Source organism: Leopardus geoffroyi, chromosome C2 (genome assembly GCF_018350155.1).
Source record: "Leopardus geoffroyi isolate Oge1 chromosome C2, O.geoffroyi_Oge1_pat1.0, whole genome shotgun sequence".
NCBI classification, from domain to species: Eukaryota; Metazoa; Chordata; class Mammalia; order Carnivora; family Felidae; genus Leopardus; species Leopardus geoffroyi.
The window spans coordinates 79,419,706-79,447,428 of NC_059333.1; the positions used below are offsets into that span (position 1 = coordinate 79,419,706).

At 40.8% G+C, this 27,723-nt stretch overlaps 1 protein-coding gene across 8 annotated transcripts in view; it reads right to left on the minus strand.

Annotated features, from left to right (window-relative positions):
• The window catches only part of LOC123611099 (LIM domain containing preferred translocation partner in lipoma), a 680,366-nt gene that overhangs the window by 229,875 nt on the left and 422,768 nt on the right, over window positions 1-27,723 (minus strand). For all 8 annotated transcript variants that reach the window (XM_045502614.1, XM_045502618.1, XM_045502617.1 and 5 more), the window contains one exon: window positions 25,144-25,833. In XM_045502614.1, the coding sequence (XP_045358570.1) occupies window positions 25,144-25,833 (690 nt within the window). The remainder of the gene's footprint in view (window positions 1-25,143; window positions 25,834-27,723) is intronic.

Genomic DNA, 27,723 nt, shown 5'->3' on the forward strand with positions numbered 1-27,723 from the left:
ATCACAAAAGGGAACCCTCTGGCAGCCCCAGATGTGAGAGCAGAGGCTTCTGAAAACTTAGGGAAGTCAGAAATGTGTCCTTTCTCCTTCCAGATTCTGTGGAATTAGTATTAAACGCAAAATACATATTTGAAACACAGGGAATCTGTGTCATAACCTGGAACAAGAATTACTTCAATGCCACTAGGACTCTGTGTCCTGGGTTAGGGAGATGGAGGGGGAAAGGAGAACCAGAGTCAAATGAATGTTGGGCTGGGAGATCTGCTTCCCGCCCCAGTTCTATCCTCTATGCCTACGGTGCTTTGAGCAAATGGCCCTCGCCTTAGTTGGCTCATCTATTTCTTACCCACAGAAATCTTTGTGAGCAGGCATGGCATCTTCTCCGTGTCGGTATATGCAACAGCTAGTGCAGAGCCTGGCACACAGTAAGCGCCCAATAAACGTCTGTGGAACCACTGTGAAGAATCAGGGCTTGAACTGGATGTGTTACAAACGCCTCCACCTTAAGCAGAGCCAAGAACACCTCAGGATGGTCCCGTGAATGTCAGAAAAAGAATGAAAGGGAGGAAAGCTCTGATTCCAGAGTCTGAGGCACTAAGCACTTCCTGGTCCTTTCTTTTCATTAAGGTTTATGTAACTACATTTTATGTCAGGGGACATTTTCATTCAGCCTTTTGTGCGGATCCCCTTAAAATAGAGCCTGGGCTGAACTGCCAGGCTGGCTGAGGCGGGCAGTGCAGCTCCGGTCAAAGCAAGCTAGCCAGTTTGTCTGTTAGTTCTCTGGCTCACAGAATCAGCCATGTCCGGGACCAAGGGAAAGATGAGCTCAGAAAGCTGAAAGCCTTCAAATTAATCCTCACGACGAAAAGCGCAAAAGGAGTGAAAAGGAAGAACGCTCTATTACATTCTCGAACGCACGGACGAGGAGGCTTCAGTTACCCACGGGCCGGTGCTAGTGTGAAGGATCCCTGTACGAGCGACATAGATATCTATGTCTCAGCTACATCCCTGCCACTTTCCCTGTAAACATTGTGACTGTTTTGCCTGCCATTTGTCACAGGGATGATTGATTCATTTTATTGGCATGTGCCCCGAAGCAACCCAATTTTATTTTAATATCTCATGCCGTTCAAATAGCGTATCTGGAAAAAAATTACCACAGGGAGCAACATTATGTGAGATCTAAGGGTGTTTGTGACAAGTGTGTTCATTCACTACTAATGGAAGAGCAGTCTTTATATAGTTTTTCCTGTTATTATTCCTAATCATTTAGTCTATGGACGGCACATTCCCACCAGAGAGTGGTATTAATAGTGCTCACAGAGCTTCTGTCTGCCCCCATCAAACCCCATAATACCAGTTACGTTAGCAACCGATTCATAACCTTTACTCAAATTAAATGAAGAACAGACACGGAAGCCATGATGATACAACATTTACCGAATACTTGCTCTGTGCAGAGAACTGTCTCTCGGCAATGAAGTGTGAGGCAACATGGCTGGGTTCTGTTTACGTTGGTTGCTGCCCGTGTGGTGCCAGTCATCAAGGTAGTGTGTTTTACTACACAGCTCTTGCCCTCAAGCAGCTTAACCTAGTATGTCAGTGACGAAGAACGTGGGCCACAAAGACTGAAACAACCAACAGATCCATAGGCCTTGGCAAAAATCATGCGAAGATGGAGCATCCAAATATCCCTCCTGGTTCTGTCACCAGGTCACACTGGGTGACGCTAGGACAAACCCCCCGCCTTAGATCGCATATGAATGTGACACTTTGCTAGACTCCTGTCTCCTGGGCCAAGTACACTTCAGAAAGAAGGTCACACCCAAAATGTCTTCTCTGGGAGACCGAAGAGTCACTGGCATAAACCAAACAAAAGAGCAAATGGGGAATGGGGAAACAAAGACAGAAAAAGCAAATACTCAAGTTTGGCAAAGGTAAGGACTACCAAGAAAGAAAAGGAACAAGTCAGTGTTGTGTGAAAACTGGACTATCGACATTGCTATCAAATTATCACTGGAGAGTAAATTCCATTTGTCCATGGGAGTTAAGTTCATTTTTAAGTTTATTTATTTTGGAGAGCGAGCGAGCATGCACAAGCGGGGGAGGGGCAGGGAGACAGTGAGACAGAGAATCCCGAGCAGACGCCGTGCTCAGCTCAAAGCCCCACGTGGGGCTCCATCTCCAGACCAGGAGACCATGACCTGAGCAGAAATCAAGAGTCAGAGGCTCAACCGACTGGGCCATGGGGTCTTAGTGAAGAGGCTGTATGAAGTCTATTTCTGGCGAGGTGGGTAAAACTAGCTTCATTACTTCAGATGTCACAGAAACTACCCGTGGGATTCCAGAACAGAGACATGGTTCTGAACTTTGAGCCTTTAACGAGCCATCAAACTCTGGAGGATATTTCTCAAAGGCACAGAGGTGTACCCCAAGTCAGGGATTTCTTTCAGTTTATTTGTTTTGGCCATGTAAGCAAATAAGAGTTTAAATGTTAAGATACAGAAAACGTCTGTAGAGGTACTGCCATTTACAGCATCAGCCGACACCCTTGTCTCTCCTCAGAATCACCAGTCCCAACCCAGGACATCCTCTCGGCCAGATCAAATGCTACTTCCTCATAAAGACTTCCCTGAGAGCTCAGTGGAATGTGCTACTAAGTCCCCTGGATATCCAGGAGGTTTTATCTTTAACAGATTTGGTTACTCATCATTTTATACCTGTGCTATAGGCATCATCAGATGCGTCTTAACTTTCCCATCATAGTGTCTGGGATACGGTACACAGTAAACAAATATCTGAGGAAAAGCAGGAATGAGAGAAGAAATAACTCTTCCCAAGCAAGTACGCAGAGAAGAAGAGATACTTTTGAATACATATGGATTGGCACGGAAGGAAGCTTCCGGGCCCCTCACGTGCTTTGGCCCCTTCTGCTATTCTGAGAGGGGCCTCAGCAAAATTGTTGTGTCTTTCCACTCTGACTACTCTCTCTCTGTCACACACTCAGGTGGGGTAGTGTTGGAATGATCTCGGAAATCTGGGGTTTGTTTAGGCGAATTTCTCTCAAGGATACATTTAGTTGACTATTGTGCGACTACATAGTCTCCAGTCACTGTGGTATGTGCGTAGGCCATTGCCAGTTATCACTGGGGAGCAATGACCTCCTGGAAAACTGTACGTGCCCCTGGGCCCACTAACTCTCCCAGCTCTGGGTCTCAGAGATAGGGAGCTAGAAATCCTGTGACGTGAATGTTTCTTGCGACACCCTGTGTGTGGATTATGCCAGTAGAGGAGAGAAGCAGGGTGTGAAATGTGTGGAGCTAGAAAGTGTGGGCCGAACATTCTACCAGTCATCAGATGTGTAACAGTATGCACGCAAGGAGGGCTACGTGGGACTCAGTGATGCAAAGGGTGTTGTCTTCTCTGAGGAGGAGTGTGTGCAGCCATGTACTGGAAGCAATTATAACTGCACCACTGCCTTGATTTTCCCTCTCGGACATGAATTTCATAACATAAAGTCTGCCAGTGTATGAACTTACAACAACAGCACAGGTAGTTTTCTAACATAACAGCTGACAAATGAAAGAAACTTGACAGCAGTTTCCCCCAATTTGACAATCTCCTTAAGTTCTACAACACTACTGATAAAAAGTTGTGAAGATAACGGGAAGTTTTCCAAACTTTTGTTTTGTTGTTTTTGAGAGAGAGTGCGGGGAGAGGGGCAAGGGAGACCGAGAGAATCCTCAGCATGGCCCCATGCTCAGTGCAGAGCCTGATGCAGGGCTCGATCTCATGACCCTGGGATCATGACCTGACCTGAAATCAAGAGTCGGACACTCAACTGACAGAGCCACCCAGACGTCCCCAAACTTGTAATACTAAAACAATAATAACAATAATGATAATAACAACTTTCTATCAACCATGTTAGAAGGAAAGACAGAAGACTTGAATTATCTTTGTATGCTCCCTAAGGAGAATATTACAAAATTAGGTTGCACAGAAAAGTGACCAGAGACAAAATGTAAGACAGAGTCACTGGGTATTTAATTAATTTCTAATTGAAATATTTTTTTTCTGAATTTTGTATTTTTTATCATATTTCATGGCTTTTTATACATTTAAAATAGGTGCGCTTGCTTTTCTCATTTATAATAAATACTCATTTTTTACATACTTTGTATGGGAGAAGTTATGTCCGCCTAAAATTCTCCTGTTGAAGCGCTAACCCCTCGGACCTCAGAATGTGACTGTATTGGGGGACAGCATCTTCAAAGAGGCAGTTAACTGAAATGGGAAGAGCTGGGAAGAAGCAAAATTTTAGCCTCCAGGGCTGTGAGAAAATAGATTTATGTTGTTTAAGCTGTCCAGCCTGTGGCACTTCATTATGGCAGCCTTAACTAGTGCAATGATTTTCTAGCAATAATTTTGTATTTTTTTAACAGCAAGATTTCTTTTTTTTAATATATTTTTTAATGTTTCTTTATTTTTGAGAGAGAGAGAGAGAGAGAACAGAGGAGGGGTAGAGAGAGGGGGACAGAGGATCTGAAGCGGGCTCCGTGCTGACAGCAGAGAGCCCAAGGTGGAGCTCAAACTCATGAACCACGAGATCATGACCTGAGCCAAAGTCGGAGGCTTAAGCGACTAAGCCACTAAGGCACCTCAATAATTTTGTATTCTTTAAACAGGTGTCCTCAAAGTTATAAGCTTCAAAGCTTTAGGTCCTAAAAAATTTGAATGTATCTCAACACACACACATACACACACACAATAATCTCACTGTTCACTGTTGGGTATACTAAGCAATGTAGCTAGGGCCAATGCCATTTTGTCAGAGATCCTTACTTTTTTATACATACTTCTTTTTAGACACTTTCCATTTTGAACAATTTTATTGTAGTATCTATCACATGCTTCATAGAATTGAATCATTTAATCAAAATGTTTATTTGGCTTCTGAGGTTTGTGTAACCTTATCATGTATAGAGTCACTATCTGAAGACTCTTCCCAGAATACTAAAGAATGCTAGATATCAGCCCAAGCCTTTTATTCAGTGTCTTGTTGAACAAATTTCCCATTTTTCAATCTAAATGTTAAGCAATAGCAAGGGGCATTCTGCAAACAGAATAGTTGAGAATTGCAATTTTCTTTTAGTTCCACGTGTTTCCTGCTACGGGTTTTATTACAGACAAAGAACGAGGAGTCTATGGTTTACATGGTGTGCAAAATTGGGGAAGTGTCTTACTTCTCTACAACTTTGTCATGATCTGTAAAAGACAATAATTATTCATCATCTGCCCATCCCAACAAGTTCTTTGAGAAGCACATGAGACAATGGGTATGAGAATGTGTTGAATTAAAATGTTTCCTGTTATTTTATCAAAGGCAATCATAAAGTACCTATCAATGTAGATACAGAAGCATCCCTGATCACCCAAATTTATAGTTCTACTTTGCTATTCAGGCCTTGGACACCCTCTGGATCTTAATTTCTTGTGAATAGGTAAGATGGCTTCTTAGAAAAGCAAAGGCAACACATTTATTTGATCTCTGACAGCCTTAAAAAAACCTGTGAACTCCCCAGTCATTGAGCAAATATGTTGGGGTAATTATTTTGTTTGAGACTACTTGTTAAGTTTGTTTTAGTTTCTAGAACTTCTTTTTGACTTGTCAATTAGGTAACACTCAAAATGGAAAACTAGGCTTCTGTTTTTTTTTTTTTTAATTTTTTTTTAACGTTTATTTATTTTTGAGACAGAGAGAGACAGAGCATGAACAGGGGAGGGGCAGAGAGAGAGGGAGACACAGAATCTGAAACAGGCTGCAGGCTCTGAGCTGTCAGCACAGAGCCCGACGCGGGGCTCGAACTCACGGACCATGAGATCATGACCTGAGCCGAAGTTGGACGCTTAACTGACCAAGCCACCCAGGAGCCCCTAGGCTTCTGTTTTCTAATAGGGAATGCTAACATTAAGAATGGATATAGCATGGAATAAGAGTATATAAAATAGAAACCAATGACTCCCTCAGCGGATAACCTCTTGCTAATGAAAAGGGTCTTTCTAAATATGATCCATGTAGTGTAAAACACAACACAACACAACACAAAACAAAGCAGCGGAACACTTGTGTTTGACTCCCTATTAATAGCCTGGTACTAGAACTCACAGAACAACCACAGAAGGCTGAACAGTCCAGGCTTCTCACATGATCAAGTTCACACTGCCCTGGTTCTCCAAATAAGGTTTTCTAAACGAACTTGGCCTAGGCTTGTTCATTTGGCATTTCTCCTGTAGGAATGCAACTCAGTGTTCTACCCAAGGGCTTCAAGAATGACAATTGTTAAGATATTTATTTAGTTATTTAATCAATCCTTTCTCAGGACAGGCTTATTTTGAATCAATGGCAACTGCTCTTAGTGAATAGAACATTTGTTTTGTTTGATTGACTCTAAACTTCAGACATAAGTGGGCTGGATTTTACAGCTTATTTTAAAATTTTCTTTCCCCTGACCCTTTTCTGATGAGCCATTCAATGATGTTGCAAATTATTCATGCAAATATACAAAACAATGTCACCATGTTACTCTGGGCATTTGGCAGGGAGTTGAGGTGTTTGGGCGACTTTATATCACCCTTGAAAAAACTGGCCACTGTTGGTTTTGCTACAAGTCTTCTCACTTGGAGACACCATGCTGTGGCAGTAGGCTGGCTCTGAGGAGGTCTTCAGCTTGTCTCGCACCTCTCAGAACTCAGTAGTACTTTCCTCTCTGAGGTTAAAGTCATTCTGCTTAGCCCCAGTCCATGGCCCACCCATCACACCCCTCACTCTGCCACTTGCTTCAAAAATGCCTGGCAGGCCGACTGGCAGATAAAAAATGAAAAGAAGAGCGTAAGACTTCTATCAGAAAAAAATAATCAGGAAATTTTCCCAGCAGATAACCTCTCAATAGCCTTATTTTATTTTATTTTAACTTAATTTTAATTTTTAAAAAATGTTTGTTTATTCATTTCTAAGAAAGAGAGAGAGACAGAGTGCAAGTGGGGAAGGGGCAGAAAGAGAGGAAGACACAGAATCTGAAGCAGGCTCCAGGCTCTGAGCTGTCAGCACAGAGCCCAATACAGGGCTTGAACTCACGAACCATGAGATCATGACCTAAGCCGAAGTTGGACGCTCAACCGACTGAGCCACCCATGTGCCCCCCAGCAGCCTCATTTTAGTAGAGGGATCCTCAGCAGCTTGGCCTATGGGACTTGCTCAAGACAGAAGAGAACTGGATGTAAGATGTAAAGGTGCATTGCTACACATCAGTATGAATTTTTGTAAATATCTTTTTACAAAGAGGGAGTGTGGTATGATGGCTAAGAGCTTTGGTCACGTGCTCTTAGACAAGTAACCTAACGCATTTCTATCTCAGTTTCCCACTCAGTAAAAAATCAGGGTATTAATGGCATTTTCTTTGTATGTGTTTTGAGGGGACTAAATGAACCAATGTACATGAAGGCATCACATAAAAAAAATCATGATTTAACTAGGGTGATCTCTAACATTGACACTTAAGAGCCGTTTTGGGTGATTTCTAGCACTCCCACTTAGAAATAGGTTGTAAAACTTCAGAATGAAAGTACATTTTGCCACTAATAGCGTTTTAAGCCTGAAGGTCTCCAAGTGATTTAAAATTGCTTAAGGGGACATGGGCTCCAAGTCGTTAAAATTCACGTAGAACATAAAACATTGGGTTAGGTGTTACTTACCTACTAACTTTGGCCAGTAACACACGTTATATTAGGGTCTTCATTATGCATGCTTGTCTTTATGCTACCACATGCAAAGATATAAGTGAGCCAGTTTTGAAAGTGGTCTTACTTTTAGAAGCCGATGGCTATAAATGTGGAGAATCAGAAAGGCAGTCAATTAATATTGAAATTAATCTAAGTCCAGGAAGAACCTTTGATTCCCCAGCTTTTAGAGGTTCTTGGCGATTACACAATCTAATCTTGTCTACTTTCCCCACTCCTCATGTCCATCAATTCAAGACTAATAGAGGTCAGACCCTACATAAAGCCTGGCAAAATTGACCCACGCTTTCACCCTCTGAAGATCACTACAATTTTTTCAGGACCTTTCTTTTAGCACTGTTACAGTTTGTGTTTTATGAGAGCTTGTGACCCATACATATATGATCATGGGGGAAAATGATCTATTCTCAAAAAAAAAAAAAAAGTGGGGACATTAGCTCTATTTTTTTTTTTTTTTAATAATACTTCACACTAATGAATAAGAAGTTAAGAATGGTCAGTGACCAGTGTCACCAATAATACAGATCTGATCTTCCCTATCGGGGAAGACGAGCTAAGTTTTAGTTGGTTTTAGGTGATTTTTGTATGTCCACTGGCATCTAGAAAAATAGCATGTAGGTGGTACATGTTATTTATTGAAAGTAAAATTTTAAGAAAATAGTTCTATGTAGCTATCTATGTAGCATTAGTAATTATAACTAAAACACACACACCTCATCAATATTTTTTCCTAAGTAATTACTGTATAACTCACAAATGCTTGGTAGTACTAATGGAATAAACAATGTGGCCAAGCTACATATGCCCCTGTCTAGACAGAATTACTGTGTAGGCAGCTCATGAGCAGCTCAGGCAGCCCTTAAGATGTCCCAGTGTTGGTGTGGGGAAAGCAGATTTCTATTGATATACATTCTGCACCATTTACACAAAGAACCACTATGGAGAACGCAAAGTATCGCAGAAGTTATTTCAAGACAAAGGGATAACTGGAAAAGGACAGAGAGGAGGGTGAAAGAAAACCAAGCCGATAAGAAGCACATGTCAAGGTGAGCAACACTTGATGTAAACAGGAAATCTCAAAGAACTGATGTCATTATTTGTCTTTTATCGGTTAAATTGCCATGGTGGTGGAGGGAGGGCTGGGGAGGGGAGACCAGATGAGAAGACCAGACAGATCCCAGGCTGCTGAGAAGAATGCCCCTGTGAATGAAAATACGGACGCTGCGTCTGAAACAGGAGGAGGTAAAACCTTCATCCCTCACCCATGTCTGCAGTGTCCCCGACTATATAGTGTTCAGTCTTTAAGTGGTCAGGTGCCACGAAAACATGTAGTGGTGTCACCCTGTATCTTTCTTGGCTAAGAAATTAAAATTGGACGTTTGTTTGTTTGGTTGTTTGTTTGTTTTAAACATGCAACTTTAGTTCTTCCCCAAAACTCATAAGTCTCAAGCCATTACTGCTTGTCCTACATTCCACTGCTTGCATAAAACTTTCCCTGCCACTGGAGAGAGGAAGTGGTGTGTCTATTGTATTCACTTCTCATTCAAAAACCACCCCTCTCCTCTGCCCCTGGAGTGGAGGCTGGGAGTCTTGCTTCCGTACACAACAAAGAATCTGGAGGTACAACTCCATACCAATAAAGTGGCTTCATGTTTCTTAATATAAAAGTTCCTCTGTTGACAAATGAGAAAGTTTATGAGCCCATCTTTTCAATAGTTTTAAGGGAAACCGCAGAAGCACCAGAGCCTAACAAATCTTCCTGCATCCTCTCTGATCTTACGCGGTGGCTGGGATTATCTTAAAACAAAACCAGACCCTACCGCTCCCTTGCTAAAAATGCTCCAGTGAATTTTCATTTCATTTAGGATCAACACAAACTCCTTATCGTGGCCCGTAAGATCTGGACCCTGCTTACCTCTCCCATCTCATTTTATTGCATTCTCTTCCACCAACTATGTTCCAGCCACATTGGCTGTCTCTCTATTCTTATAAATGTCACGTCACAGGACTCATCCTTTCTGCTCTTTGCTTGGAATGGTCTGCATCCCGATCTTAGAAGATGTGGCTCCCTTACGTTATTCAGGTTTCAGCGCAAATGTCATCCTTTCAATGACTTTCCTAAGTTGGCTACCTAAATCAATCTCTACCTGGGTATTAAAAATCCTTCTTTGGGGGCAGCTGGATGGCTCAGGTGATTAAGTGTCCGACTTCAACTCACATCATGATCTCATGGTTTATAAGTTCGAGCCCCGCATCAGGCTCTGACCTGAAAGTGCAGAGACTGCTTGGGATTCTCTTCTCTGCCCTCCCCTCACTTGTGCTCTCCCTCTCTCTCAAAATACGTAAACTTAAAAAAATTCCTTCTTTTTATTTTATTCTGAGCAAGTGTCACTGCCTAAAATTATGTCTTATTCCTTATCTTTTGGGAAAAAATAGAATATAAGCTTTAAGAGGAAAGCAACGTTGTTTTTTTTTTTTTAAGTTTTCTTAAATGTTTATTTATTTTTGGGGCAGGTAGGGAAAGAGGCAGAGATAGAGGGAGACACAGAATCTATAGCAGGCTCCAGGCGCTGAGCTGTTAGCACAGAGCCTGATGCGGGGCTCAAACTCACAAAAAGTGAGATCACGACCTGAGCCGAAGTCGGACGTTCAACTGACCGAGCCATCCAGGCACCCTAGGAGAAAAGAAATCTTAATCTCATTCTGTTTCTCACTCTAACCCCAGCACCAAAACAAAATGGGCAAGAAACAGTTTTCGATAAAGGAGCAAATGGTCAAATGAAGCCACGTGGTACCGTCCAATAAAACTGAGTTCTTCTGCTTTAACACTTAACTGTTTATATTCATGAAAGTTTATAAAAGAAAGCTTCTAGATTGGGAGAACTACTTAATCTCTGCAAGACTCGGTTTCTATCAGCAAAAGATAATAGTCCCTTTTAAAAGTGTTAGTGTTACTGAGAAGACTGTGTGTGTTAATTCATGGAAAGTGCTTAGCACAGTACCTGACATAAATGTTCAGTCATACAGCTTTAAAGTATTTAATAATCCCATCTGTCACTTAGGATTTTTGGTTTCCCTTCTGTAGCCTAAGCCCTTCCAAATATTATAATGATCTCTTACGTAGGTGCGGTATCTTAGAGTCAAAAGTACCTCCACGTCTGTCACCATACATAACTTGCCTTGCAGTCTGAAATTCAAACTGAGGTTTGATTTCCAATCCCTAAGTCTTTCTACCACAATAGACAATACATGGTGAGGAAAGGAGGGGCAGGAAGCTTAGGTAGAGGGAGGTGGGTAGAGTGGAAAGTATAAAATTTGGAACACTCGACTTAAAGTGGGCGTTGTACGTTGGAGGACCTCAGAGCTTTGTACCCTTTCCCACATAATAGTACTGTGGATAAAAGGTTATCAGAATGATTCTGTGACCATCACTCACTCATTCATTGACCAATGCATCTTTTCCAGGATTTACTGCTTGCCAATCAATGTTCGCTACATGGCAGTTAACAAAACAGACAAAAATCTCTGCTCTTATGACACATTCTATGGGGAGAGAAAGAACACAGGATTAAAATATATCAATGTCAGCTGCTGATAAATATTACAGGGGAAAGTAAAGGTGAATAAGGGCATTTTAGGGCTGATATTTTTTAGGGGAGGTATTTTTTTGTAGGGTGCTCAGAGAAGACTTCTCCAACAAAGCAGCATTTCAGTAAAGTCCTGCAGGAGGGAAGAGAACGAGCCATGTGGCTATCTGGGGAAAAGCATTCCAGGCAGAAGGTCAGCCAAACAAGTGCCCTGAAACACGAGTGTGCCTGCATAGAGGGTGGCTGGAGCGGGGTGAAGGAGGGAGGAACAGATGAGGTCAGAGCGCTGACAAGGGACAAACAGAGTCAGGCCTTGTAAGCACTAAGCCTGCTTGTCTCAAACAGAAGTCACAGAGCTGGGAAACTGCTGGAGCGTTCTGAGCATGAAAGTAAAATAACGACTGAAACAGGATCCCTTTGTGTCGAGAACAGGCTGACGTGGGACCAGGATGGGAAGGCCACAGCGGGAAGAGGCCACTGCAGTAACTCAGGCAAGGCAGGAGAGTGAATCCACCAGGGTCCTGGCAGGCAGGGGATGTGGGGAGAAGGGAGCAGATTTTAGACAGACTTTCAAGGGGGAGATGAAAGCATGTGCTGTGTGAGAGAAGGAGAAGAGTCCAAACAACTTTGTGTGTTAGGCCTGAGCTCCTACAAGAGCAGACCCGTCATGACTGAAAGGTCAACAACCATGTGTGGGAGGAGCAGGCTTGGGTGAGGGGGAAATCAAGAGGGAATATGCCCCTTAGTGATGAAAAAAGCTTCACTACACATAACACTATGCCGGAAGGGACAGAGACAAGAGCAGTTCAAGTTGACCACAGCAAGACAGAAAACGATGATGATGTAGGCTGGGAAATTAACCCCACTAACTAAAACAGAGTGCATCTAAATGAAGATTAATCTACTGGTGATACAAGCTAGGATCTAAAGACTAGATGAGACTGGGAACACAGCTGAAATTAAAAAAAAAAAACAGCAACAAAAACACACCTATTAAAAAAATACCACTTTCACAAGTCTTAGTAATAGGAAGTGTATGCAACTCCATGTCAATTCAATAATTCAAGTTATTTCACTTACTGATAGATTGATCAATTCATGCATGAGTGAGTTCCTGTTACATGCACTGTACTATGTTAGGTACATAAAAACAAAACTGGGGATGCCTGGCTGGCTCAGTCAGTGGAGCGCTCAACCTTGACCTTAGGGTTGTGAGTTCGAGCTCCACGTCAGGTATAGAGATTACTTCAAAAAATAAAATCTTACAAAAAAAAGAAACAAAACCAAAATAGACACGATTCACACCCCTGAAGAACATAAGTGTCTACTTGAAGAGACAGACCTATAAGGTAATTCAAATCCAATGGGATGTGGAGATGTGGAGAAATTGGAATGCTCATGCACTGCTGGTGGAAAGGTGAAATGGTAGAATTCCTTTGGAAAGCAGTCCAGCTGCTTTTCAGAAGGTTCATCAGCGAGGTCACCACATAACCCCACAATTTCCACACTAGGTATATACCCATGAGAGCTGAAAACAATGCCCATATAAACATCTGTATCCAAATATAGATGGTAGCATTACTCATAATAGCCAAGGAAGAAAAGAAAACTAAGTATCCATCAACTGATGAAAGAATGAATATAATGTATGTCTGTCCAATTTAACTTATTCAGCAATAACAAGGAATGAAGTACTCATAAGTATGACAACATGAATGAAACTTGAAAATATTATGCTAGGAATCCAATCACCACAGACTACCTATTGTTTGAATCCAAATATCCAGAAATTGCAAATCTACAGATATGGAAACTAGATCAGTAGCTACCTAGGTCTGGAGGATTTGAGGAAAATGGGGAGTGTTCATAAGTACTTGGTTTCGGGTTGCCTCGGTGGCTCAGTCAGTTAAGCGTCTGACTCTTGGTTTCAGCTCAGGTCATGATCTTGTGGTTGTGAGGCTGAGCCCCATGTCGGATCGGACTCTGTGCTGGCAGTGTGGAGCTGCTTGGGATTCTCTCTCTCCCTCTCTCTCTGCCCCAATCCCACTTGTGCTCAATACATACATACGTACGTACGTACGTACATAAATAAATAAATGCACTTGGATTCTTTCCGGGGTGAGGAGACTGTGATGATGGTTGCACAATTTGGTGAATATACTAAAAATATTGGATCAAACTGTACATTTTCAGTGGATTAATTCTACTGTATGTGAATTCTATCTCAATAAAGTTATTATACATTTAAAATACCTACTAAGATGCATGTTACAGTCAAGGAAGAAGGAAAATGTTATGAGAAAATTCAGAGGAATGACAATAATGTGTGGGGATTAGGTGAATGGTCAAGCTTCTCCAAGAGTCAATAATGGAGATAGATCTTGAAGGCTCAATAGAAGTTTAGCAGGTGGGGAGAAACAGGAGGGATGTCGAATCCATTCTGCCAAGTAGCAGGATAAATTTTGGTTTCAATATTTAATTCTTTCCTTCCCTGAAATTACCACCAACTATTGCAACAGCTTCTAGCTCAAGAGTCTAGATCTACTGGGTCAGGAAGAATAGTTGAGAAATATTCAAGAAGTTTCCATGATAGTCTAAATATTGCAAAGCCCTTCCCATATTTTGGTAAGATGTCAGTTAACTTTTTCTGTAAAGGATCATGCAGTAAATGTTTTGGGCTTTGAAGACTATACACCCTCTGTTGCAACTCTCAACTCTTCCGCTGCAGTGTGAAAGCAGTCGTAGGTAATACATTAACAAGTGGATGTGGCTATATTCCAATACAACATGATCTAGAAAACAAGGTCGTGTGTGAGATTCAGCCCATGGGCTGCAATTTGCTGGGTCCTGGTCCATATCCCCGAGCCTGCCTTCCTGAACTCTCTTCCAGTTCTCTGCTGGTCACTAGAAATTTTCTTGCCTCTGCAGGGATCACTAGCATCAGTTATTTCCCAGAAGGCCTGCTTAATTAATACTCCGTTGTTCTTTTGAATGGGATGGATAGCAGGATTGAAACTATCCTTGGTTTCCTCTGGTAAAAAATTATGAGTATCATAATAGTAACTATCCCAATTTTTGTTAAAGATGGCGAGTACACAGCCACGAGTAACATGTAATATCTAACAGATCCATAAAGAATGCAACTAGCATTCTTACATTCTCTTTGTCTACATTTTTCACAATAATCCCTAAAGACACATCAAAAATAAACATGGTGTCTATGGTTGGGGAGATATAAATACACCATATATTTATGAAGACTGAATAAAAGGGGATCTATTATCTTGAACTTAGATTAGGATATTGTTTCAACTCCATAAATCTTCATATAATGTTGACTGAATCTTGGGTTTCAAATAATGTTGAATATATGTTATGTCTCAGAAACACAACTCTAAAGATGTACTCTCCAAACTCTTGGGCCCAAGGGATATTTGATATTTGGATAACTACTATGAACGAACACATGTAAACACAGACAGCTATAAATGAAGGCAAGTGATATGGAGTGAAAGAATTCTGGGCTAGCAGTCAGAAGACCTATGTTCTTTCTCACCCTACTTCTGGCATTTGGTATTAGTGGGATACCAGGCCAGTTGCCTTTGGACATGATAAAGAGTTTTCCGCACATATAAAACTGTTTGATAAATTTTATAAGGGGTTATAAAAATGTTATGTGTTATTACTATATACTTCAAAATGATATTTTAAGTAAGTCGCCTTCTGAAATAAACCAGATTTACTTTCTGAAGAATTTTCACTGAATTCCAAGGATGAAGTAAAGCAAACACTATGTTATTTGCCAAGAGTATACTAAAAGTTGAGTTTTCCATATTCTAGAAAATCAAAGAGCTAAAATAAGTAAATCTTTATTACTGGGACAATGGCACTTAAGGAAAGTCAGTTATTTGACTTTCAGTATGGTATATTTCCTAATGTTCTGTGTGTAAAGTCTTTCAAAGTTTTTCTACTCACCATAATGATTATACATTAATAATGGTCAAACTTCTTTGTTTGCTGGGGAAGAGAACTATAGTCTCGATTCTGAAACAGGACAGTATGAGTGTCTGTGGCTGGCCAAGAAAGAAATGAGATTTCTGGAGAGACATTATCAATTGGTTGGGTAGTTATTTTACTGTAGAACTGAAACAGAACAAAGATAAAACTTTGGTAAATTAAAGTGAGTTCTCTTGGCTCTGTAAATGTAAAAATTACATATTGTTAAAGTCATTTGTTTAAAATGATGTATTTAATTTTCCAAAAAGATTAGGGACCTGGGATATTTCTACACATCTAAATCTCTGAAAAAAAGAGGATTAGCAAAATGAATAGTATTCACAGACATATCTAAGTATGTGAGGACATCCATCCTGATTATAAATTTTAAAATCAGAGGAAGAAAAAATGGAGTGAGTCAAATCATATAGACCCTAAGAACAAGTCTTTCCACAGGAGGAACAACTATGAGACAGAAAAAAGAACACTAGAAGGGTAGCCATTTTCTATTACTATTTTTTATGTTTATTTGTGAGAGAGTGTGTGCACACACGCATGCCCAAGGTGGGGAAGGGGCAAAGGGAGGGAGACAGAGGATCTGAATCAGGCTCTGCAATGACAGCAGAGAGCCTGACACAGGGCTCCAACTGAAGAACCCTGAGATCATGACCTGAGCCAAAGTCGGAAGCTTAACAGACTGAGCCACCCAGGCGCCCCAGTCATTCTCTATTATTAAGAGAACTTACAACACTGATGGGGAGGTCTAAGGTTAGGTGTAAGTAAGCTCCTTTTGGCAATAACTGTCACACCTTTTAAAGTTCCTTTATACTTCCGGTCTCACCTGTCTTGAGTCAATGCAGAGGAACTGTGGTATAAGAAAAGAACACTAGTTTTCACTCAGATGTGGCACTTACTAATTGAATAACTAACTCTTCAAATCACTGTAATGTTTCATGCCTCAGTTTCCTCATGTGTAAATTTAAGGAGTTATCAATAATTTTGAAGGTGACTTCTATGTCTGACAATTTCAACAGGCTAATCTAGAGAGGTGAAGTATAAAGGTTTATTATTTTTTTCCACTTTACATTCTTCAAATTTGTGAGAAACTATTTTGTCAACCAAAAAGCACATCTTCCAAATATAGGAAGGTGATGGATACACTCCTGCAATACAGGAAAATAAACAGCTGAATCAACAATTTATTTGAAGAGGAAATGATCAGGTAGAAAAGCTTAAGGAGTCTTAAACAAGCTTGCAAAACTGTTAAATTTAACAAAGCCATATGACACAAGGCCAATAAAAAACCAAGTCTATATACTAACAGCCAACGACTGCAAAATGAAATTTTTAAAAATACCATTTACAACAGCATTCAGAATGTGAAATACTTAGGGATAATTTAGCAAAACATGTAATACATTGTTGAGAGAAATTAATAAATGCATAAATAAAATGAGTGCTATACCATGCTCATGGGTGGGAAAATAACACTGTTACAGTATAAGCTCCTTTCAAATTGATCTATATATTCAAAAAAATCTGAACCAAAATCACATCAGGCTATTTGTGGAAACTGGCAATCTAATGTTAAAATTTATATGGAAATGAAAAGGACTTAGAATAATCAAACACTTCTGAAAGGACAAAGAAAGCTTTCACAGTCTCATTACAAAGTCTACTGGACAAGTCAGCAATAAAGGTAGTGTGGCATTGTCTTAAGGATATATAAGTTAGTGGAATGGAATCTAAGAGTCCACATAAAGCCACACGTGTATCGCCAACTGACTTTTGTCAAACGTATCTAGGTAATTCAATGGAAGGAAAGACTTTTCAACAAATCATGCTGAGAAAACTTAAGCCAATGGGGGAAAATGAACTTTAAGCTTTATCTCACACAATACACAAAAATTAATGTGTAGTGAATTATAACCCTAAATTTACCTGTAAAACATCTAAACGACAAGCCTAAAATAAAATCTTTGTGACTACGAGGAGGCAAAAATGCCTAAGGGAAAAAATAGCAGCACCGACCATAGAAGGATAAAAACATAAACTGAACTTGATCAAAATTAAACACTCTTGTTCTTCAGAAAACAACATTAAGGAAATGAAAAGTCAAGTCATGGACCAGGAAGAAATATTGGCAAGGCATATATCAAAGGGCTCTTATTCAGAATACACAGGGTACTCTTACAACTCTCAATAAAAAGAGAGAATTCAATTAAAAAATAGGCCAAGAATTTGACGACATTTCACAAAAGAAGATAAAGGATGGCCAAAGAGGTGCATAAATAATTAACACTCACATCATTAGTCACAAGGAAAATGTAAATATAAAGTACAATTAGATATAGCTATAAAGTCTGAAAATAGCCACAATTAAGCAACCACATGTTGCTAGGCTTGAGGAGCAGCTGGAACTCTCCTACATTGCTGATGAGAATGTACAATTTAAGAAAACAGTTTGGCAGTGTCTTATGAAGTTAAATAGTTAACTATCTGCCTCAGAAATCCCAGTTCTGGGTATCTGACAAAAATAATAGGGGCACCAGGGTGGCTCAGTCGGTTAAGCTTCTCACTTCGGCCTAGGTCATGGTCTCACCGTTCCCGAGTTCGAGCCCCGTGTAGGGCTGTGTGCTTGCTGACAGCTCAGAGCCTGGAGCCTGCTTCTGGTTCTGTGTCTCCCTCTCTCTCCTCCCCTCCCCCACTCTGCTCTGTCTCTATCTCTCAAAAATAAATAATCATAAAAAAAGCATAAAAACTATGTCCATACAAGGACTTGTACATGGATGTTCATAGCAGCCTTATTCGTAATTCAAAATGAAATAAAAAAATGACCCCCAAAAAGTGAATGGATAAACAAAATGTAGTATGTTCATGCCATGGAACACTGCTTAGCAATCAAACTAAATGACTACTGATATGCACAACAACATAAAGAAATCTCAAAAAAATATAGTGAGTAAATGAAGACCTGACACAAGGGTGCCCGCTATGATATGATCCCATTTATATGGAATTCTGGAAAGGATGAAAATAACCTACGTTCAAAAGCAGGATGGTAGCCTGGGACTGAAGGTAAAGGGGACTGAAGGCAGCAAAGCACGAGGGAGGGAGCTCTGTGAGGTAGTTGAAATGTTCTTTAGATTGTGTTGGTATTTATATGGGTACATACCTGTGTCTAAGGTGCACTGTTACATGCATTTAGAAACACACATTTTATTGTCTGTAAACGAAACCTCTGAAAGCTGATTAAAGAATATGAATCAACAAGTCCATGGACACTTGGCAAGCAGGGGACTAAAAAAGACTGTGTACATAGCAGCATCCATGTACACATGCATATTCCAAGAGGAATGTAAAATATCAGCACCACAGTGAACATGAGAATCTATCCAGCTACTCTGGATACTGAGTTGCTGACGTGACAATGCTTGTATTACTGAGGTCACCTAATATGATCTGGTGGGGTAGGTTTGGGTTCTGACACTTTGCTGAACAGCCTGTTAAGTTCTAAGGCAGGGCTCCCTCATTTTAGTAGGGCATGAGAAGTTTCTTGATGCTTCTGTATTAAACAAGAATGTGCTAAGAACTGTGTTAGTTACTCTGGAAGAGACAGGGTTGTTCAGATAGGGTTGTTCACCATCTCTATCCCCTAAATCTTAGAGTTCAGGACATGCTGGGGCCCAGTTTAGTGTAAGATTGATACATGCATGACTCTAGTAGAGTAAGAGTGGAAAACTTCACAGGAGAGGGTGAAATACTGCACGACTTGATTTTATTTATTTATTTTTTAATTTTTTTTTTCAACGTTTATTTATTTTTGGGACAGAGAGAGACAGAGCATGAACGGGGGAGGGGCAGAGAGAGAGGGAGACACAGAATCAGAAACAGGCTCCAGGCTCTGAGCCATCAGCCCAGAGCCCGACGCGGGGCTCGAACTCACGGACCGCGAGATCATGACCTGGCTGAAGTCGGCTGCTTAACCGACTGCGCCACCCAGGCGCCCCAACGACTTGATTTTACAAAGAGAAGGCATCGTAAGAGAGATGGACACTTCAGCTCGGTCTTAATGGATCACATGAGATGCACAGGTATTTCGTCTATCTGGCGGAAGGTCTGAGAAGGCATTGAGGGAAGGAGCTCTACGAGGAAAGCTATAGAGATGAGAAATAACTAGGAATGTAAGTTCTCAGTTGGAAGTCAGGATGTTTCAAGGGGGAGATAAACTTGGAAATCCAGACTGGGTTTCAATTCATTCCATAATGGGCTGGGGAATTTGGAAAGTTTTTTGTTTTTTTTTTTTTTTAAATGGCAATTAATGACCAGGGCAGAGCTGTGGGGTAGAAAGATTAATCTGATAATATGTATAGGAGGGACGGGTGTGGAGAGAGACCAGAGGTGGAGATACCCAATAGGAGGCCATTTCAATAACTCAGTTGAGAAATTAGGACACCTGAACTAGGAGTCGCAAGGAGACTTACTTAAGAAACCAGATTTGAGAGACGGTGTGGTAGAAACAGCAGGACAAGTTATATGTATGTGATGTGGAAGAGGAAGTACAGTCCTAGGGCCCTGAGCCTGGATGCCCAGCAGGGAATTAGCCGGTGCTTCCCCTCCGTTTGATGGTCTCATGGCCACAACAGCTCTCTCTCTCTCTCTCTCTCTCACTCTACCACAACAGCTGGAGCCCACTTACATGTCTGACAGCGAGTAGGGCCATGGTGGCGCCATGTCCAGCGGTTGTCAATGCTGATGTTTGATGCTCCCACTATCCAAACACCAAAGCGTGCTGACATGCATGGCTTCCCCGGGGGAAAGTATGAGGACAATATTCAGAAGGTTGGAATCATGGCTCCCGTGAATTTGCCAGATGACCTTCACAGAGTGACTCTCAGTACTGATCTTCTGAACCCCTGTGAATTCTGTAGGGGTCCACAAAGCACTTTGGGAACTGGAACACCCCGTATAGAGGGGGATTACTAATATTCTTGTCACTGGCAATCTCTACCATCCTCATCTTTATATGTACAGGTATTGGCACCTGTCCGGAGGCATCTCTCTGCATACATCCCTCTCCCCACCCTAACCATCTCTTCTTTTTGCTTCTCTGATCCTGGAATTGAGGGCTATTTTGCACAAGGATTGCCATAAAGATAGTTTTTTTCCAAAATACCACCAATTCCTCGCAATATACCTAATATGTACATCCATCTCCTCAAGTTAAACATTTTGATAGTACTGGAATGTTTGAAATACTACTATGTCAACATTCTCAAACATTTCCTGAAACTTACCAAATTACAGGACCCTTTACCACTGACCCCAGGAGTTCACTCCCTCTGTTCTCTTCTCCATACTGTTAAATATTCCCCAGATCCTTTTGGATGTTAAATGAAGAGCAGTGATCAGCTCTGACTCTGGATAAGAAAAACTCTGCATTGGATTTATTGAAAAGTGGTTTGCCGATCTCCACACTCTCACCATGGTGAAGGGTTTTCCAAGGAGATGTCAATAGTAGATGATTGCCGAATTTAACCTAACCCCCACACTAGGTGGGCCCTCACAGCTTTCCTGGGATGCATAGCACCAGTGCCTTTCACACACTGTGGGGCAAACAGCATCTCTTTTACAAAGTTGAGACTGACGAGGGTTAGATTTATGACAAGGAAGTGGGTATAAAGCTGATCTACCCTCAGGTCACCGTGCACCCAAGAGTAATGACTGGCCTCCAGGTCCTGGTTCTAGGGCTTTCAAGCTGCCCCACCTTAATCTGAACGCTGGAGAAAACGCACATCCTGTCTCACTGGCATGTGAAGACAACGCACATAGGACAAGAGTTCTGGGAACTCCATAGTAGCTAGCAGATACGAGCTTTTATAAAAGAGCCAAAAGATTCCACTGTGCCTTTAAGAGCGTTTCTAGTGGGAAAGGAATATTTCTCTCTCATAAAACCTTGCTTATAACAATATTTTTCAAGGAACTCAGCTCAGATGGTCCAGGAAGCGCATTATGGTCTACTGTAGCATGCAAATTCACTGCTCAGCACATTATGGGAACAAAAATATCATGATCCCCACACTCTGCAGGTTTTCATGTGGCCTCCTTCCTTCCTTCCTTCTCTTCTTCCTTGCCTTTCCTTTTCCTTTTCCTTCTGCTTTCTCCTTCTCTTCTTTCCCTCTTCATTTATGTTGTAAGGAAATTATAGCAGCTCATCTCAAATAGAGGAGAGATTTCTTTCTTTCACTTTAAACGAAACAAAACAAAACAACGTCTTCCTTAACGGGCTCAATGTCAAATTCCTCAGAACTTCTGAATGTAACAAAAGAGAATTGTTCTAAGGTACGAAGGTACTTTTTCCACCAGTGACTTAAAAAACTGGAAATAAACGAAAGCCAGGGAAAAGCTGAATAGTCCTCAGTTGGCAATTATTCAGCCCTTGGAAATTTCCAAGCCCTCTGCAATCATTAATTAATTAGTGAAGATGATGTTCCACTTTACTGAGGCTGGGAGCGTGACATAAAGAGGTCTAGAGGCTTTCCCCAAGCTGAAAGAGGAATGTCAAGGGAAGAACTGAAATTAGAATTAGAAGCTCATTTCTCAAGCCAGTAGTCACATCACTAAGCCAAGTAGAGTCAATATTGGGACAATAAGGTCCTCTGTGCACAGGTGCAGTTGAATACAGCAGTGTTCTGCTCAAAGACCAACTATGGAAAAGCCCACCCCTTCATCCACCAGTGCCCCCACAACACACACAGGAAATTTCTGTAGCTTCATCGCCTCTTTCCCCTTTCCTAAAACACAGACAGATGGCTAAATATCAACCTCCAACCACTCTCCTCTATAATCGCAGCAAAAATCCATGATTTAATTTTCATGATTGAAAGGCACAATATGATGTCAAAAACACATGACACTATTGAAAATAAATATTTCCAAGAAAAATTTTAATGACATGAAATTCACTGAATCCGTAATAATGTAGACCACCTCGAATAATTACCTTCTCCCATAAAAAGGAAAGTGAAATGTCATGCTTTTGGGGGAGTGGATAATCAAAGTTCACTCCAAGAGCCTGAACAGGTTGCTGAGGGCAGATCAAACATTAGTGATGATGCGGCTCTGCCTTAGATCCAGGTCTTGTACTGGGTCCTACACCCATTCCCCCTACACCACTGGATTGGTTCCAAATGTTGAACAGGCACTATCTAGATAGCACCTCATGACATGATAGGTAAATAGGAAACTCGAAGACTGGCTCAGCACTTCTCAGCAGATGATTCCCTCCACCAGATACACTTTTGCTCTATTTCATGTCTGTTTCCCCCGGTGGGGTGATGGGATCCTTAAACAACTCAAGGCCCACCTCTTTCCCTCAGGAACATCAGTCAGGATGCTCTGGATGGGGAAAAACTGCATGCATAGCTGAACTTAAATGGTGAAGACAACTGTCCCAACCTACACTTTTAATCTTCCATAGGAGAATTTGTTTCAGTTGTACCAAAAGCAAGGGAAAGTTCAATAACCCCATTTTGTTCTGAATGAGTGTTTTCAGGTCCAGGAACGACCACTGCAGACATGCTGTAATGTTAACAAAGGGCAAGCCTATCCAGTGTGGCTATTCTTGACAAACTTTATTTAAAAGCAAAACAATCGGGGCACCTGGGGGGCTCAGTTGATTGAGCGTCCAACTTCCACTCAGGTCATGATCTCGCAGTTTGTGAGTTCGAGACCCACATCGGGCTGTATGCTGACAGCTCAGAGCCTGGAGCCTGCTTCGGATTCTGTCTCCCTCTCTCTCTGTGTCCCTCCCCTGCTCATGCTCTCTCTCTCACTCAAAAATAAATAAACATTAATTTTTAAAAAATTAATGCAAAACAAGGGGCACCCGGGTGGCTCAGTCAGTTGAGTGGCTGATTTCAACCCAGGTCATAATATCATGGTTTGTGAGTTTGACCCCCATCTAAGGCTTTGCACTGACAGTACAGAGCCTGCTTGGGATTTTCTATCTCCCTCTCTCTCTGTCCCTCCTCTGCTTGCTCTCTTTCTCTAAAAAATATAAACTTCAAAAAATAAAAACAAAACAAAAACAAACAAAACAAAACACCCTTAATAACGTTTATTCTCATGGAGGGAGTTTGAAAAGAAAGGCCTCCCAAGAGTAACTTGGAATCTTTATGTTGCAGAATGACCATGGCTGGTCTACTTTTGTGTAATGAGCATTCATAAGGTTACCGGGTGCCTCCAGATACTCACAGGCCCCCCTGGGAAGGGTTCTTTTCCTCTAAAGAACCTAAAATTCTTTTGGAGCACCATTAATAGAGCAGATGTTTTCACGTGAGAATCAGGGTTTAGTAAACATCTTACCGAGAGAGTAAGGATCTGACAGATTTTTGTCATAACGGTGAAAATGTGAACAGGTATATCTGGAAACTGACAATCTTGAATGGGTAAAGGATTATACACACACACAGATACACACGTGCATACACACACACACACACACACACACACACTTCTATAATCCATCTCAACAATTATAATTCAACGTGTAGCTAATCAAGGGCTCTACAGTTTTTTTTTTAATGTTTATTTATTTATGTTGAGAGAGAGAGAGAGAGGCAGAGAAAGAATCTTGCATTGTCAGCACAGAGCCCTACATGGGTTTCGATCCCACAAACTGTGAGATCATGACCAGAGGCAAAATCAAGAGTCAGACACTTAACTGACTGAGCCACCCAGGTGCCCCAAGGGCTCTCCAGTTTCTGATTTCTCACAGCTCTAACCAAAAGGGTGATTCAGTTCCAACCAATAACTGGAGATTAGCTTGGTTTCTCCATTGCCTCCCTTGCAAGTAATTCTCCTTGGATCCTCTTGTCAGGGTGGGAAGAAACATCATGTTGGTTCTAGTACTCATGGAAAGTCCAAGTTGTAGGTGAAGAGGTATGTGTAGTATTGTGTCTTAACTATTCACAGGAAGTAACAATGCATTGACTTAAAAGCATATATGCTTGCAATTAAATCAAACCAAAAAAAAAAAGATAACTGTCATAAAGGATTTTTAAAAGTTTCTGAACACAGTTAAGGCCCACAGACTAAGATTCTTCCTGGAGGATCAGTAATGGGGATAAATAAGAGGTAATAAACAAGTTCCATAATACTGCAGCCCCCTTCACCTCACCTACCAAGGGGCCCTTGGCCACTTGTTCTGTCTCAGCAGCCCTAGGCTTGTTTGCCCTAAGCAGAACCCAGAGTGCCAACTTTGCTTGGGTTCTGAGCGTCTTTACATGAGCCTCATGTGGCCCTGTACATCTCTTACCTACAAATATGGGGACCTCCTGTCCCCATTAAGGTACAAGATGCTGCGTATCTATTTAGAGTCCAAGCACATGCAACAGCTAAGCGTGAGGAAGTTTCTGACCCACAGAGGGGCGCTTTGACCAACAGGAGACAAGAGCTGGAAGATAAACTATTTTCCCATCCTCTCCCTGAACAGATTGTCCTGATCTGCTCATACGGTCTTTTGCAAGATGATCCTTCAAGATTGAACAATTGGCTGTACTGGATATTAAACAGTAGCCATATGATCCCACACGTAGGATCTCTGCCTTTTCCTGCTTCACTCACACTCACCTGGGACTGTACTTTCTAATGACATAAAAGGAGCATATACACTTTTGCCTTAGGGTGTGCTTTCTGGGGAGGTCAGGCCAAGATACACACTCCTTCAGCCCCATCACTATGTTAATGAGTCCCCTACCTTTTGTTGCAGTGGCGGTGCACAGGGCACTGAAACAGGATCTGTGATATAGGTCTTCTTGGGCCCAGTAACTGGATACATCCCGGCTGGGTTCTGGTTTCCTGTTCCAGAAGGAGTATACCCTTGTTCCCGCTTCCACGTATTCGGATGCCCTTGTTGACCGTAAGCTGGATCAGAGTCATTTTTGCCCCCATAGCCAGGCCCTGATGGGCAATAGGCTTCATAATAGCGTCCTTGGTTGGGGGCATACCCATACCCAGGCTCCGGTTGAAGTCCTGGTGGTGGAATATATGCATAGTCCATGCCCCCCCGTGTTGAAGGAGGTGGGCACTGCCCAGAGATAGAAACTGGTTGAGTGTTATAGCCCTGGGGTCCTGCGCCTGCGCCATAAAATTGTCCTGATGAAGGAGCAGCCATGTAATGAGAGCTGGGCTGGGCTGACTTCACCTGCACGTTGAAGGCAGGCCTTGAAGGGGTGGACGCCGTAGCATAGGAGGCGGGGACTGGTTGAGGCTGGGGTTTTAGTGTTCCAATTGGTGCCACAGGGATGGGTCCTGCCTGGGGTGCAGGCTGTGGTTTCAATGTAGACTTTTTGGTTGCCGTTAGAGGGGGTTGGTTTGGTATTACCATTCTTTTATGTCCTGTGACAGGGGTAGAGACTGGAGGAGAGGCAGTCGAACTAGTAGAGCCCTAAAGGGGGAAAGAGAAAAAAATAAAAATAAAAAAGATAAAGATTACTGCCAGTGAAAAATGAAAACACATAAAGGAACAAATATTAGTAACTACTATTCTTATTTTGTATCAACTCTTATATGGTGCCTGCCTTCTAAGAATTCACAAACCAACACAAAAATCATGTGCACTTTTGTGTACTAGTAATGAACAATCTGGAAAAAAATTAATGATTCCATTTACAATTACATCAAAAAGAAACAAAAATACTTAAGAATAAACTTAACCAAAAAGGGCAAAAGACTTACATACACTAAAACGTACAAATGCTGCTGCTGAAAAAAATTGAAGGCATAAATATATATGAGACATCCTGTGTTCATGGATTGGAACACTTAATATTGTAAAGATGTTAATACTACTCAGAGCAATCTATAGATTCAATCCAATCCCTATCCAAATTTCAATGGCAATTTTTTTTACAAAAATGGAAAAAATTAAACCTGAAATTCATATCAAATCTCAAGAGATCTGGATAGCCAAACAATCTTGAAAAAAAAAAAAAGAATAAAATTGTAAGTCTCACACTGTGCAATTTCAAAACTTAGTACAAAGTTACCATAATCTGCACGGTATGATAGTAGCATAAAGACAGACATATAGACCAACAGAATAGTATAGAGAGTCCAGAAATAAACTCTTGCATACATACACAATTAATTTCTGATGAGAGTTCCAAGACCATTGGTTTGAGAAAAGACACTCTTTTCAACAATTGGTGAGGAAAACTGGATATCCACAGGTAGAAGAATGAAGTTGGACCCTTACTTACACCATATATAAAAAGTACCCCAAGTTTTTAGCTCTAAATGTAAGAGCTTAAAACTTAAAACCCTTAGAAGAAAACACAGACGGAAAAAAAATAGCAACTTCTTGACATTGGATTTGTTAATATATATAATATATATATTATATTATATATATATTATATTATATTATAATATATATACGTATATATACGTATATATACGTATATATACGTATATATACGTATATATACGTATATATACGTATATATAAAAAATAGCAACTTCTTGACATTGGATTTGTTAATATATATAATATATATTATATTATATTATATTATATTATATATATATTATATTATATTATAATATATATACATATATATACGTATATATATACATATATATATACATGTGTATATATATATATATATATATATATATATATATATACGTATATATAATACTGAAAGCACTAGCAATAATAAACTAAGCTAAACAATGCTATCTCAATCAGATCAGATTACCAAAGATATAGTCAACATACAGCAAAAAGGAGGTACTAGAGAAAGAACAGGAGGACTGGGCAAGGGTACGAAAAAAAAACAAGTAAATCAAAGAGGGGTGTTGAAAGAAACAAACACTCCCAGAAGGACCAAAAAGATGCTAAATTTTAGAACAAAGATTCCTATCAAAGAGTGATTTACCAAAGATAACCCAAATGTAGACTCTTCCTCCTTTTCTAACTTCCTGATTTCCATTGCATTCATTCATTCAATTCAGAAATACTTACTGAATATCTTAAGAATGTTTAAGGACACAAAGATTGGAAGATCTCACTGCCAATCTATGAGAAGTCTTGGTTAGGCTGGGGATAAGTAAAGGCTCAGAGAAAGCTTGGAGATTCAAACATCTGTCCTTAGGCATTAGTCTATTATGGATCTGGAAATATGTCAATGACAGAATGTTTTAATTTTGCTCTGAGTTACTATGATTAGATTTGTTGATACAACAAATGAATGACCACACCCTGATTTTGCTGTTTATTAATTTCCAAGATAATTCACATATTCTTAGGAAGAGGGGATGTGAGGCCTTATGT